General features: G+C 39.8%; 1 protein-coding gene across 1 annotated transcript; it reads right to left on the reverse strand.

Moving 5' to 3' along the window:
• Positions 1-2,288: 2,288 nt before the first annotated feature.
• LOC141442824 (uncharacterized) lies at positions 2,289-14,482 on the reverse strand. The gene is made up of 8 exons (XM_074107941.1): positions 14,338-14,482; positions 12,293-12,478; positions 10,571-10,736; positions 8,692-8,919; positions 6,927-7,035; positions 5,477-6,495; positions 4,616-4,867; positions 2,289-4,245 (listed from the first exon to the last, which is right to left on the reverse strand). Exons 1-8 carry the CDS (start codon positions 14,463-14,465, stop codon positions 3,268-3,270), a joined length of 3,066 nt encoding a protein of 1,021 aa, XP_073964042.1. The 5' UTR covers positions 14,466-14,482; the 3' UTR covers positions 2,289-3,267.
• Positions 14,483-15,301: the final 819 nt, after the last annotated feature.

Raw genomic sequence — 15,301 nt, forward strand, 5'->3', positions numbered from 1 at the left:
ACTCTGCTTGCTTGCATTATTGGTTACATGCTTGCTTGCTTGCTTGCATGCTTGCTTGCATGTTTGATTGCATGCTTGCTTGCATGCATGCTTGCACTATTTATGCTTCCTCTAACACACTGATTGCAGCTGTGAGGGAGTGGGACGCCAGCCCGCTTCATGAGCGCTGGAGGAGATACCATAGACCTGTCATCGCGGGATCGGGGTAACCCGCGATGTTGATCTAACCCAGGCCGATAAAATGGCATGTTTGTTGATTTGATTGTCAAAACTGCATGCTCACTTGCAAGCCTACTTAGGTGGTTGCTTACATGCTTGCTTGCATGCTTTCTTGCACGCTTGCTTGCACTATTTCTTGCACATTTGGGAGTATGCTTGCTTGAGTTGTTGTTTCAATCACTACAAGTTCTAAAAACCATCTGTTTTGATGCCTCCTACGACCTAACATTAACAAGGTATTTTAATGAACTAAAAGAAGCAAGCTAGGTATTTTACTTTAAGTTACACCCATAAAGTAACCTCAATTTTTAAAATGTCTGTTTGTTACTGTCCCTTACGACCAACAATTTACTCTAGTTTTAGCTTTTAATGTCCCTTACGAGTATTCCTTATTTTATAAGTTGCTGTTGTTTAATGCCCCTTACGACGTACCAATTACACCTTTTTTTAAAATGTCTGTTTGCTACTGCCCCTTACGACCGACAATTTACTCTAGCTCTTGCTTTTTATACCCCTTACGCTCATAAAAGTATTTATTATTTTATAAATTGCTGTTTTTTAATGTCCCTTACGACGTTCCGATTATACCATTTTTAACCCTCACCATACATAATTAATTATACAGGCCAATTATTATTATGTATGCATCATCATCTCGGCCTATATACGTCCCACTGCTGGGCACAGGCTTCTTTTATTAGGATCTCTCAGGACAGCTTAAAATAAACAAAGTAGCTAAGAGAAATTTACCTCAACATCCTTGACTGAAATTCCATTACGGAAATGTTAGCTCGACGTCAAGCCATTAGGGGATCCATCAACTTAATCTTCTTTTTTTGTTTTGCTTTTGGCATCTTATAAAAAAATACGCGCGTTGACAAAAAACAAACGTAGGCAATCAAATACGTCCTCCGTGTTTGATGTGTCTGACACGATTGACCGAATGTGCAATGCGCAAACGCTCGGCGCGTGGAAGGTAGGTAGACGCGTTAGTATTTTGATGTTAGGTACAAGAAATAGGTACAGGCGTAAGGTTACGCCCAACAACTTCTTGCTTTTTTATCTTTTCGTTATAAAATGTTGGGGTGTAAAGGGCAATGAAACAATAATTGACCCATACGCCCTTTTATTATATTTGTTGGTTTTTTTTTTAACGACATGAGCCGAGTCGTAAAGGACATATGAGACTGCCACAGCCCCTTACGACCCAAATATTAAAAAAATAATACATTTACGCCATTTTTCAGCTCAAATATTTTATATCATGTCCCTTAAGCTATTTTATTTTAGAATAATAAATGTTGATAACAGCAAAAGTAAGGGGCGTATCGTAACTTGAATACTACCAATCGACAGAGAAAAAAAAACTCTAATTTTCTATGTTTAAAAGTGATTTTCGGTATTTTGTCCCTTACGCCAATTGAGACTTCCACCATCGATAGGTATAATAAATCGAAAACCATTTGGAGAAATATTAGGCTTTGTGAAGCGTTTTCAGAAATCAGATTCCAAAAATGTGATAAACTGAATTAAATAAACAAAATGTAAGTAATGACCCTCATATGACCCCTGCAGTGTCTCGTCACAAAGGCAGTTATAAAGCAGGTCTACACTCTTAAGCAAATTGACAGTTTGAAATGTTGCTGTCCTGCTTATAATAGCAAAGAGTGACAAAGATAGAACTTTCATCACATGATGCGCACCCGGCCTTAAACAGTTGTCATTTATCGTAAAGTCCGAAATGTATACGAGTATTTCCAATGTATTTTTACAAATTAAATTATTAAATTACTACGTTACAAGCAAATACAAAATAATTTAAATATCAGATTTTAATAAAAAAATATATATTTACTATCACACCATTAAATAAACATAGGAATAATCGAAGCTAAAAGAAAAAACACTAAATAAAAAAAACTATTTGTCATGGTTCATTTAGGAGCCGTGCTTGAATTATTGTCAAATTGAAATGCCACAGATTATGTTATGTTGTATGACCTGAATTTTTCTAGGCAATGGAACGTGGCTGTCTCACTGTGACGCCATCCAGCGTATTTCGTAAAAAAAAAATAGATATTCATTTTCTTTATTCACAACACAAGATACAATAATATGATAGGAAACAAATAGAGACCTCAGGAGACCCCAGAGCTGGCGCTTACCTCTCCCAGCGAATTTCTCTGACTGTACGGAGAGGTAATGCCGCCAGTGTGCTGGGGTCTATGCCGCAGGAGGGCCTCTTAGATGGTGTTTTATTTTTATAGTCAGGTATATTTATGTTGTTTTTATTAATTTTGTTTCCAAAAATTAGATACTCATCCAAATTCAAAATCAATGAAAATGGTGTCTTTAAATATCCTATTCTTTCCAAAAATAAAATAAAAACTATAGGTTATTTTTTTTTGGTGCATCCCAATTAAGTATAGTCCGTCACTCAGATAGACAGAAAATATTAGCCTATATCTGGACTAGAATCTTTATGGCATTGGCATAAGATTGATTTTGACTTGGCCTGTGTAAAAAGGTGTGTGGCCTGAGTGTCGTCGTACGAGTAACTTGAACTGTTCAGGCTTTGGATACAATTCATATTTTTTTGTTTAATTGACAAAAGAAAAAATGCGTACCTATTCAATATTTTCTAATAATCTAACTAAAGGACTAATAAGATTTTTTAAGACACTAGCTCATTCTAATAATTTATATCTACCTACTCAGAACGCATGCAAAATAAAAGATAGTAAATTAATATTAATTTACTCTGTTGCTATTTAATTTCTTGGCAATCGAAATGGAAAGCAGTGTGTAACTTGTTCATAAAACCCACTTTTTTACTTCTTAACTATCAACCCTCGCCAGCGATATAAACGTCTCGGGTAAAATGGCACGTTTTATGCATTTGCACAATTTCGTTCGAAAAACAGCTCTACCGCGCGATCGATATCGTCAGTAGGTCAGTCTTATTTTATTTTGCAAAATCTGACTAATGGATATCAGCAGTAAGTCCAATTCTAATTAGGTCCAAATTAGACTTACTACCGATATCTTTTAGAGATTAAATTGAAACAGTTTATCCATTGGTCGTCTGGTATTGCGCGTAAAGCGGCGACGCGAGCGCCGCGCGAGTCGCCCGAGCGCCGTCCAGTTGGAATTAGGCCTTATACTTCTCAAAATGTCAGATGACATTGCGGATAATTTAGTAATTTGTAAATTCAAATCATTATTATGTCGTTTCAATATTTCAATATCGCGCTTAATTTTTGATGAATTGTCGACCAACGAACTTAAATATTGCTTGTATATAATCGAATCAAAATGATTGTCTTTTCTCCTAACCAAGTCTTCGTCGCCTCTTACATGGACGCCGGCTGCTTTGTTTACTAGCGCGTTGTTTAATGCGTTATACTGACTTCGATAAGGTTTCTCTAAATTATGTTTCGCAGCCTCTTGGTCTTGTTGTTGTTGCTTGCTGGGTGTTTCCACTATAGCGTTATATAGCTTCGAGGATCGAATCTGAATAGTAAAGTTTGCATCCGACACACCAAATTCTGAAATGTATGTCCGTGTTGTAACATGCCATAGTGACTTATTTCCTCTAAAAGTATACATTGAGTAGTGATAGCTTTTGTTACCGAATAACTTTATAAACCATTTGGCGAGAACTCCCTCATAAGCCAGAGGTTCAAAAGTGCTTAGGAGTTCCACTTGCTTCTCCAGTCGTCTGATTTTGCCTGTTTCATTCAGATCGTTGATGTCACTGACGGCCACACCTATCATGAAGTTCATCAGGACTATTGCCACGAATATCACGAATGTCACGAACATAAGGCGGACGATGGTTCTCGTATCTTGCAGATGTGGGTCGTGGGCTTCACCGAACAGGTTCTCGTACTCAAACTCCGAGGACATCATGACTAGAGTCTTGACGAATGCAGCGAACGGATCATCAAATGGGGGTGAAGAGTGGTACTGGATCATGAAGCAGAATGCGAAGGCAATGACCAAAAATACCGCAGTCACGAGTATCTGGAAATAATAATGATAGGAAATAAATACGACTCGTTTTGCCACTTATTTCTCATAGCATTACAGACAATGAATTAGCGTGGGGTATATTCAATTTGAGCGAGGCCCCTGAACCGATGCCAGTGCGCTGGCATCAGTTTGAGCATAAGACGTGGAAAAACTTCACTTGTTCTTTCAGAATTAGATGACAGATATTTACAGCAATGAATCTATAAAGGCACCTGAGCACTGATAATAGATATTAGATACGTCACCAACATCAATATCCGACACAGCAAAGCGTGCATAAATATATCTGATACTGCCTACGTATTTTATGTAGGTACGTACGTATGTATTGTAGTTTAGTTTTTTATTTTAGTAGCCTTACCTTGAGTATGTTGACCGCAACTTTTCCGAACATGAGGACATAATAACCCCAGCGGGAGAAGCGGGAGACCAGGAACATGGCTTGCAGCCAGGCCAGCAGCAGCGCGACGCAGGCGACGTGGCGCGGCCAGGGCCCAGACACCAGCGCGGCCAGCAGCGGAGTACCCGCACAAAGTATTAGCCCGATCAGCTTCACCCACGACTCCACACTTTTGAAGTAGCGTCCCCTTTTCAGATAGATGAACATGGATTCCTAGAACATATAATGTTATTACAACTATAAAATTGGTCCTAAGCCACAACAAATAGATAGGAGATAGCTCTTTAGTCTTATCATCATCGTCATATCAGCCGTAATACGTCTACTGTTGGACATAGGCCTCCCCGATATACCTCTAGTAGCCTCGGTTAGAAGTGGCCTGCATCCACCGTGAAACCGCGGCTTTAACCAGAGGCCTCATTGCTTAAAATATTTGGAATCACAATCGTTTTCACCACTTCTTTCTGTCACACGGTATAAGACCCGGTTAAAAGAGATGATGAATATGATCGCCAAGGGAGAGGACCATTAATGGTAGGTACTAATCAATGGTATAGCTGGGAAAGAGGGCAAGAGGCAACGCTTTAGACAATACAGCCTCAGGGCATCCGACCATCTCATTGGTGGACGCTCTATATCACGCGGTAAATTATGTATGTACATACAGTACAGCTGTAAAATTGGTCTCATTAGACTCGCTTTCCCTTTACACTTTCCTTCTTCTTTCTTTCCATCTTTCTTTTTCTTTCTTTCTTTGCTTTTTTCTACTTTTCGATTTTCCTTTACACAAAAAGGAGATAGAAGATCTTCAGTCTCACTCACCTGAAATACTAACGTTAATATCGAAAGATACGTCAGCACGATCAGAAGCCAGTACCCTCCTCCATGGAAGCCATTAGAGCGAGTCGCCTCTACGTCATTTGTAGGAGAAGAGTTCGAAGAGTTATTCACGTTCATGCTATTATTGCTTTTATCTTCGAGATAAAAGATGCAGACAGTCAAACTGTTAAAGAATACGAGGAATATTCCGTAAAAACAGAGCAGACCAAAAAAAAGCGGCTGAAAATGTTTCCATTTCAAGTATATGAGGCTCTCAATCAAAGGATGTATCAGCACTTTGGTTTGGTCGCATTTCACAAATTCCTCTAATGCTTTAATTTGGCTCATGTCTTTGCCGTTTGTGAGTACTTCGTAATCCGAATGAACGCATATTTTACTGACATCGTCCGTATTATATATAAAACCATCGAAAAGACGTTCCAAAAAATTTACTGAATCGTAAAAATTTGTGGATATCAGTTCTAGAACAGTCATTTCGTCATCATTCTTAGTTTTAGTAGATAAATTGGCGCCATTGAGCAATAGCAGCGCTGCCAGTTCCTTGTTGTTGTTTTTCGCTGCCAAGTGCAATGGGGTGTATCCTTGCTCATTTACCTCAAACATCGCTCCTACTCCTAAGTCTCGTTCTAATATGATCTTAGCCATTTCGTCACCTCCTTTAATTGCAGCTAAGTGCAGCGGAGTATCACCTTCGCTAGTTTTCATTCGAGTGTTTTTGAATTTGTCTAAAAGTAACTTTAGCGAGTCCGGGTTTTGAGTGAGAATGGCCAAGTGCTCTGGAGCTAAGCCTTTTTCATTCAAAGTGCTTTGAACGTCAGTATTGTTCAGTAAAAACTCTAAAATGTCGGGGTGGTGCCTACCTAGACACCACTCCGCTGCAGCTACGTGCAGCGCTGATTGTTCGTTGTCTGACACTTTGTGCGGGGAAGCTCCGTACATCAAAAGAGTTTCCATCGCGCGTCTGTTGTGCAACCAGATGGCAGTGTGTAATGCGGTGTGACCTATCAATCAATCAAACAATAATTTATCGCGTGAGCATGGTGCTAAACGGGTATTATAAAGTGGCTGTTCAGTTATATTGGCATGCAAATGTTTACTGAAGGGTGAAGCCGGACGAGCGTAATTTTTCGAGTTGTGATCCGCGTAGTTTCGGACGCGTAATTTTGATTTCATAAAAAAGCCTTATTGGTGTAAAACTCGTTTTCGAGTCGCCGTGTGCCACAATTTGGACTTTTGTATAAAACCTAATGCAGCAGAAATTACGCGACCTAAAATACACGACGACCAACTAAAAAAATTACACTCATGTGGCTTAACCCTAAAATCTAATCTAATAATCTTATGTCCAATTTCATAATCGTAAACAAAAAAAAAGTTAATAGTTATAAAAAACAACACTAATTTGAATTTGAAAAAGTCACTTATTAGTCACCTATTGTGTTTAGACAATCTATGACACCGCTGTCCTTGGCAACGGACAGGATTGATTCCAGCATGTCCATGTCATGGTTCATAGCGACTTCTATTGCTGTTCGAGGAAGCTGAAAGAAATATGGCTTTATACATGAAACTACCTTGAGACTCATAACGAAACTAACCCAGTGCGCGATTTGCAGCAACCGCCGTCGCGTTGGCGTGTGCTCCGAGAGGAAGGGTACGAATTAGTCCGAAACATGTCGAACTAAACTCGATTAAAGATGTGAGTTATCCGGTTTCACTAATACATACACAACATATATAATATAAAAACATAACCCCCCTTTTGGGTAGTCGAGTAAAAAGAGAACAATAGGTACATACTCAATTGTATTTCTTATTTCAGAAACTATACTTGATTTTTATAGGTATTTATTTAACTAAATGTAAACAAAACAACGTCGGGTCTCCCTCGCGATCCCTAACATCGTTTGTAATAAAATCACTTGCAACTGTTTTGTCCTAATGGGCATTAGCCCTAACGATCAAATGCCATAACAATCATTTTCAATGAGTATGTTCATTCTCACTTTTTATTGAACGCCCTAACGTTAGGATGAATAATCAATATGTATGTGACGTTAGGAAATAAAACATTATGGGAAAAAAATCATCCATACGATATTAGGAAAACTAAAGATAGGGCAAAGAGTGTTAGGACAAACGATCATTATGACATAAAACTTTAGGGAATGCAAAAATAGGTTAAAAAACGTTAGGGATTCAGATATGGATCCCGATTGACGTTGTTGGATCCTTATCTAAATCCCTGAATCGATCATTGGTGTCTTAAATATTAAAATTTCCCCATTAAACTATCTAAACATTTACATTTCTGTATTGAAATACACTAGTCTAGTTTGTATTACAATGATAATAAGTAAAATATTTAAAATCCTTAAATGTACCAAATCGGGCAGCTGAAGTTTGTTTACATTTAGTTAAATACCTATCCAAACCAAGTATAGCTGTTGCCCGCATATTTACAATTCGTTTATCGCTTTCATGCAATTTTCCAGGATAAAAACAATCCTATGTGCTTTCCCGGGACGCAAACTATCTGTATAACGAATTTCATATGAATCCGTTCAGCGGTTTACACTTGAAAAAGTAACAAACAGACTCACAAACTTCCATTAGTGGGATGACAAGGAAAGCGCTTGTCGTACCTACTCGTCCTAGCCAGGGGGGCTAGTACGAAATTCAAAAATCGAAGTTCGTATCGTACCGTCCCTCTTACTCCTATTAAATAATATTATCGTCCCGGCAAGATACGAAGTTAAAATTTTGCACTCCGTAGTAGGTACAGGGCCAGCAGTTTGTCGTTTCATTTATGTGGTAGGTATTGACGTTGTGATCAAAATGTTAGTAAACAACCAGTATTTAGAAAAATACCCGTTTGACTACAAGCCGTGTTGTCCTAGTGGTTAGCCTCTCAAGTAGAGGATCGTGGGTTCAAACCCGGGCTTGCATATCTGAGTTTTATGAAATTCTTGTGGGAAATTAGGTACATTCGAAATTTACCACGAGCTTACGGTGAAGCAAAAACTAATTGAGGAAATCTGAACGAACTAGCAAAGTAAAGGAGTGGTGTGTGTGAAGTTCCTTATCCTCGTTGGGCCTGCGTGGGAATTACAGCTCAAACCCTCTCATTCTGAGAGAAGGCCTGTGCCCAGCAGTGGCCAGTATAGCCTGACACGACAGACGCCACATTTACTTACAGAATCAAGGAACAAAGGGAAATGAACATCCGGGTATCTGTTCTCTTTGTAATGAAAGGGCGATATGTCTAAAAGATCTAATTTCCCGGGGCCGGTTGCGTCGACGCGGGCGCCGGCGGCGAGGGCCGCGCGCGTGCCGTCGTGCCAGCCGTGCAGTATGGTTGCGTGCAGCAGCGGCCAGCCGCTCGCGTCGCGGACGTCGGCGGCGCCCGGGACGCCTAGCAGCACCTGCGGCGTACAGTCAGAGCTTGAAGCTATATCATTATATACTATACCAGCGACACTATCATCTGCCGCTGATCACAAGCCGCTATAAAGTGCGAGCGAGAGATCCGATAACCTCCCAAGAGCAAACGAGATGTTCGAAAACATGGTTTCATGGCCCTAGAGCTCGGATCATAGCGACGCTGGTATAGCCCCGCCCCACTTCGCAAGCATCTTCTGTCTTACTCACTTACTCATTTTTTGTATGGAATTTCTTAAATCCAATTCTTGCCCTCTTGCATACAATTGAAAGATGATGCGCTTCAAAGTTCAGGAGTGGGGGCTGGAACATCACGCTATGCTAAAAAGTATGGCACGGCGTGATGTCAGTGATGTCACGCGGAACATTATGGACATGTACATGTGGAAGTCACACCTACGTAAACTTTTTAGGGTTCCGTAGCCAAAATGGCCAAAACAGAACCCTTATAGTTTCGCCATGTCTGTCTGTCTGTCTGTCCGTTCGTCCGCGGCTTTGCTCAGGGACTATCAATGTTAGAAATCTGTAATTTTGCACGAATATATATGTAAACTATGCCGACAAAATGGTACAATAAAAAATGCAAAAAAAAATATTAGAGTACCTATACACGTAAAGCGGTGGTGTTTTTTTTCTCATCTAACCTTATAGTGTGGGGTATCGTAGGATAGGTCTTTTAAAACCATTACAACCATTTGTTTGCAAAAAAATCAACTTTAAAGTGCAAATTTTCATTAAAATCGAGCGTTCCCCCTCTAAAATCTAAACGGGTGGGCGGAAAAATTTGAAAATTTTTGGATGGGTTTAAGTATATCAAACTTATAAGCAAAACTATAACAGTTAAGTTTTCTTAAGGATTATTAGTAGTTCAAGAGTAAATAGCAGCCTAAGGTATAAAATATACCTAAACTTGGAATATTCCGTACAAAATACGAAATCCTTAGAAAAATATTACTTAATTTTTTCGTAATGGCTACGGAACCCTATTTTGGGCGTGTCCGACACGCTCTTGGCCGGTTTTTACTAAGAAGTGACGTCATGGGCCGACGATGACGTGCTTCTTTGTCATTTTTTGTTTGAATGACAAAAGAAAAATTACGTGTCCTAATTATCTAATTGACGGATTCGTTGATTTGTTTGGGAATCTATCCCATTTTTCAGACATATTCTTTCATACAAGCTCTTGACAAACACAAAAAAACAGACAAACAATTAACCGAATAGTTGAAGCTTTTCTTAAATTAATTTTTACTTCACTTTTGTACTGGTGATTCTAACAATCTATCCTAGTTATTACACACAACGTAGCCAGTACTTCACTCCTCGGACGTCTGTTTCCCAGCAAACACCTAAATACGGATCTTGAAGCGGTATCTGCTACTGCCGTGAATAGATAGGTCTCGCTGAATATTTGGCATTTATAGCTCATGTTACGCGTATAGTCGAGGAAACTGAATTGCGTACCAGGGCGGGACTTTTTCGGTGCGTGTTCAGTGAGTGGTGAAACTTGGTTAAATCGCCAGAAGATCGGTACCGGCTTCTACTACTTAAATCTGAATAAGCGGTTTTTTTTCTTCACGAAGAGATTTCAGTCGAATCTTTAAAACAAATCGTGTCATACTCGTATTTGATTACTTTAAACGGCTTCATGAGTCCGTAGACGACACAGAGATGCAGCGCCGTCCTCCCCTCCCAGTCCAGCGCGGCGGGGGAGGCGCCATCAGCCAGTAGTGTGCACAAAGCCGTTAGATCCTGCGCCCGCACTGCCATGTGGAGACGAGTGTCTACCAATCCTCGGAGCCTGGGAAAGCCAAAAGACTATTATATTGGGTAGTTCAAAGTCAAATTTCCTTTATTACATTTAGGCTATAACAAGCAATTATGAATGTCAAAAAAAAACTACCACCGGTTCGGAAAAATCTGAATTACAATGAACAACAAATGAAGAACAGATTTACAATGTCAATTAAGGATATCTATAGATCACAAGTATTTAGCACAATGACATTTTCAACGCAGTAGATTCGCTATAATTGAAGTAAGGGATCGCCAATGCGGATCGGAATTATGTCCAAATATCCCTGTCCATGATATAATCATTAAGGTTAGCGCGTTCCAGACGGATGTAGTCCAGCATCTAAACAGGGGTGGTCTTGTCATAAGTACTAATAACCTCTTTAATAGGGTTCCGGAGCCAAAATGGCAAAACGGAACCCGTATAGTTTCGCCATGTCTGTCTGTCCGTTTGTCCGCGGCTTTTCTCAGGGACTATCAATGCTAGAAAGCTGTAATTTTGCACGGATATATATGTAAGCTATGCCGACAAAATGGTACAATAAAAAACTAAAATATTTTTTTTTATGGTGCCTCCCATAGACGTAGTGTGGATGTTTTTTTTTCTTATCCAACCCTATAGTGTGGGGTATCGTTGGATAGGTATTTTAAAACCATTAGGGGCTTGCTAAGACAATTTTTCGATTCATTGATTTTTTTGCAAAATTTTCAGCTTTTAAGTACAAATTTTCATTAAAATCGAGCGGCCCCCCCCCCCCGCTCTAAAATCTAAACCGGTGGGTGGAAAAATTTGAAAAATTCAGGATGGTAGTAAGTATATCAAACTTTCAAGGAAAACTATAACGGCTAAGTTTGCTTGAGAATTATTAGTCGCTTTACTCTTAAATAACAGCCTAAGGTTAATATTGGACTGAGCAGATTAAGAGTGTGGCGCAGTTTGTGACATAGCTGGTATAATAATAATAAATATATGTCCTTAAATACTAATACTAGAATAAGTTTAAAATGTATTATCTTCTGTTTTGTTATTGCTTAATTACTAACACTATGGATACTCTGTTTGTCCGAAATAAAGAACTTGAATATACCTAAACTTGGATGATTCCGTATAAAATACGAAATCCTTAGAAAAATATTACTTATTTTTTTCGAAATGGCTACAGAACCCTATTTTGAGCGTGTACGACCCGCTCTTGGCCGGCTTGTACTGCCGAAGGAAATACGGTGAATAATCTGCTGATTTAGCCAGTCACGTCTGAAGAGCGCATCACGTAAAAGCACAACAGCGAGCTACTCCGAAACTCGAAACTCGAAGTTCGTGTCGTGCGGTCCCTCTGACACTTATACTATTTAATACGAGAGCGAGAGGGACGGTACGATACGAACTTCGAGTTTCGAGTTTCGTAGTAGCCCTGCAGGCCCTACACTGCGAAGTACAAAATTCGAACTTCTTATCTCGCCGTCCCGCTGACGCGAATATTATACGAGAGTGAGAGGGGCGGTAGGCCATGAACTTCAATTTTAGAATTTCGTAGTAGCCCCCCCAGCACCTATAGCTTTTACCTTTCAATCTCAACAGTATCACCCTGTTTCACGGTGTTCAGAAGACCTCGAGTCCTCCAGTCTTCATGAGCGTCGCTGTCCCCTGCTGCAGCCGCGCTGTCGTCGCCTGCTGCTGCGTGGCCAAACCCTGGATCCTGACTGCTTGGCTCTGCAGCCAGAGCTTCCATTAATTCGTCTATGGGAATCCTGGTGGCATAAATCGTTACAACATTTATAAATATTATAGTGGGATGCGAAAGTTTGTAAGTCTGTTTGTTTTTTACCTCATCATTTCTTAACCGGTGAACCGTTGGACTTAGGATAAGTATTTTTAATCTCGGTAAATCGCATAGTTTCCGCGGGATAGCGATAAACGAATTCTACGCGGACGGAGTCGCGGCATAATGGAGTATTAATAAAATAATACACCAGTTTAAAAAACATGAAATAAAAAAACTTAAATTAAAAATTTATAAACCCCGTCACAAAAAAAACGCCTGAAAAAAAACGCCGCCAAAAAAGAACTAAAAAGTAAAAAATAATTATGCACTACCTACCTGCAGGGCTACTACAAAGCTCAAAACTCGATGTTCGTATCGTACCGTCCCTCTCGCTCTCGTATTAAATAGAATAAGTTTCAGAGGGACCGCACGACACGAACTTCGAGTTTCGTAGTAGCCCTGCTGTTGACCGTGACTTCATCTGCGAAGAATTCGTTTATCCCTATCCCGCGGGGACTATGCTGATTTCCCGCAAAATTAGCCTAAGTTAATTTAGTATAAGTACCTAGTAATATTTTTTTTATCTAAGCGTCGTCGGTGTCGGGGAACCGCTAAGGTTAACAGGAAACTGAAGTACATATCGTCACTACAATGTAAAAAGCTCGTACCTCAAAATTGATACTTTTCTAAGTGAACTTTATGAACGATATTTCAAAGGTCAATTTTGCTGTCGTATTGATTTGAGATACTTACGAGATTTTTTCAATGTAGTGCCGATATGTTGTATTTTTTAAAGTATACCTATTATATATAAGAATACCTATAAAGTACCTATTATTACCCCGGCTCGCACTGAGTTTTTCGAAATTCATGTACGGAATTACATTTGAAATTTACCACGAGCTTTGCGGTGAAGGAAAACATCGTGAGGAAACCTGCACAAACCTGCGAAGCAATTCAACGGTGTGTGTGAAGTTCCCAATCCGCACTGGGCCCGCGTGGGCCCAGGGAACAACTGCCCCAGCCCTCTCATTCTGAGAGGAGGCCTGTGCCCAGCAGTGGACCACCAGGACCTATTATTTCTACAGCTGTTTAACCGCCTCTTTTATCTGGTCACATTTTTTATGAATTGGCTGTAAATTTTGATCTCGTTTCGGCCATTTTTACAGAAAAGTGTCCAGATAAATGAGACGGTTGAAACGTTCGAATAATCGCCCAGCGAACAAAACATCTGATGATCTTGAAACGGCTGAACTGATTTTGATAAAACATGTCTTAAGAACCATCGCTAGAAAACCTGTTTTCAAATTAAAAAACCGCATTCAAATCGGTCCACTCGTTTAAGAGCTACGATGCCACAGACAGACACACATAGCGGTCAAACTTATAACCCCTTTTTTGCGTCGGGGTTAAAAATTCGATGACTTGATTCTTGTATAAGTATAAAAGGTAATTCGAGCAACTGCTCGATTTTTTATTCCTAAGTGATGATAAAATTTTGCGAACAGAGTTATGGGAAGCTTTAGTCGATGAAACGATTTTCTGTAAAATTATGGATATAGTATAGTGGTAACACGAGGAAATCCGGTCTACAGAACACACACACACACACACATACACTGTTGTGTTTCGGCGTGGAGAGTAAGACAGCCGGTGAAATTACTGGCACTTGAGGTATCCCATCTTAGGCCTCTAGGTTGGCAACGCATCTGCAATACCCCTGGTGTTGCAGATGTTTATGGGCGGTGGTGATCTCTTACCATCAGGAGACCCACTTGCTCGTTTTCCATCGAGTCGAATAAAAAAAAATCAAACATTGACAGTACCTCTGGTTGCCGAACTCACCGAGTGTCACGTGTGTCTCCGCGCGATCCTCTTCCCGAGAGCCCTCCCGAGGGTCCTCCTCCAAAGGGTCCTCCTCTCGGGGACCCTCGCGGTGGCGGCTGCAGCGACAACATCCTTAGCATCTCCATCGCCTCTGCTTCTTTCTCACCTGATGGGAAAACCATTGTTAATCAGTCATGAACTATATCACAGCACTGACACCCGCCACAGTTTCACACTTCACAATTTTAACATTTTTATCAAAAACTAGCTTTTACCCGCGGCTTCGCACGCGTAAACTATTCGGTCTGGTAGTTGCAATTGAAATTTTCGGGATTTTACAAAATTCCCCTGGAAATTTCCAAAATTTATATCGTGGTCTTCATTGAGGTTGTGTTGTGAATAACTGTACAAAATTTAAGACTCTAAACCTAGTGCTAAAATTTCAAAATTTTTCCCTATCCAAATTCAAATTCAAATCATTTATTCAGTAAATAGGCGGCAATGGGCACTTTTACACGTCAGTTTTTAAAATACCAGCGCTTTCGGAATTACCATCATTGCCAAGAAGAATGCGCCGCAAGAAGCTTGGCAGAGTCATTTTTTCCAAAATAAAATAATTACAAATAAAATACTTAAAAACTACAGTAAGTATACGATACAATTAAAGAAAAAAATACAAAATAATAATATGTAAATACACGGATGTATGGGGTCCCTTAGTTACAAAACTATCCCGAGGAAATATCGGGATAAAAAGTAGCGTATTTGTTATTCCAGACGTCGGCTACCTACATACCAAATTTCATGCCTATAAGCCCAGCGGTTGTTATTTCGAAATTTTATCCCTATCCCGTGGGAATATCGGAATAAAAAGTAGCCTATGTGTTATTCCAAAGGTCCAGCTACCTACATACTAAATTTCATGGCTCAAAGCACAGCGGTTGTTATTTCAAGATTTTATCCCTAGGTATCCCGTGGGAAT

This window comes from Choristoneura fumiferana, chromosome 26 (genome assembly GCF_025370935.1).
Source record: "Choristoneura fumiferana chromosome 26, NRCan_CFum_1, whole genome shotgun sequence".
NCBI classification, from domain to species: domain Eukaryota; kingdom Metazoa; phylum Arthropoda; class Insecta; order Lepidoptera; family Tortricidae; genus Choristoneura; species Choristoneura fumiferana.

Coding starts and splice junctions, on each gene's coding strand:
- LOC141442824 (XM_074107941.1), bottom strand. CDS start 14,465: ATGGAGATGCTAAGGATGTTGTCGCTGCAGCCGCCACCGCGAGGGTCC. Junction 8,920..10,570: donor GACTCATGAAGCCGTTTAAA/GTAATCAAATAC, acceptor TGTACGCCGCAG/GTGCTGCTAGGCGTCCCGGG. Junction 4,246..4,615: donor TTGCGGTCAACATACTCAAG/GTAAGGCTACTA, acceptor TATTATTTCCAG/ATACTCGTGACTGCGGTATT.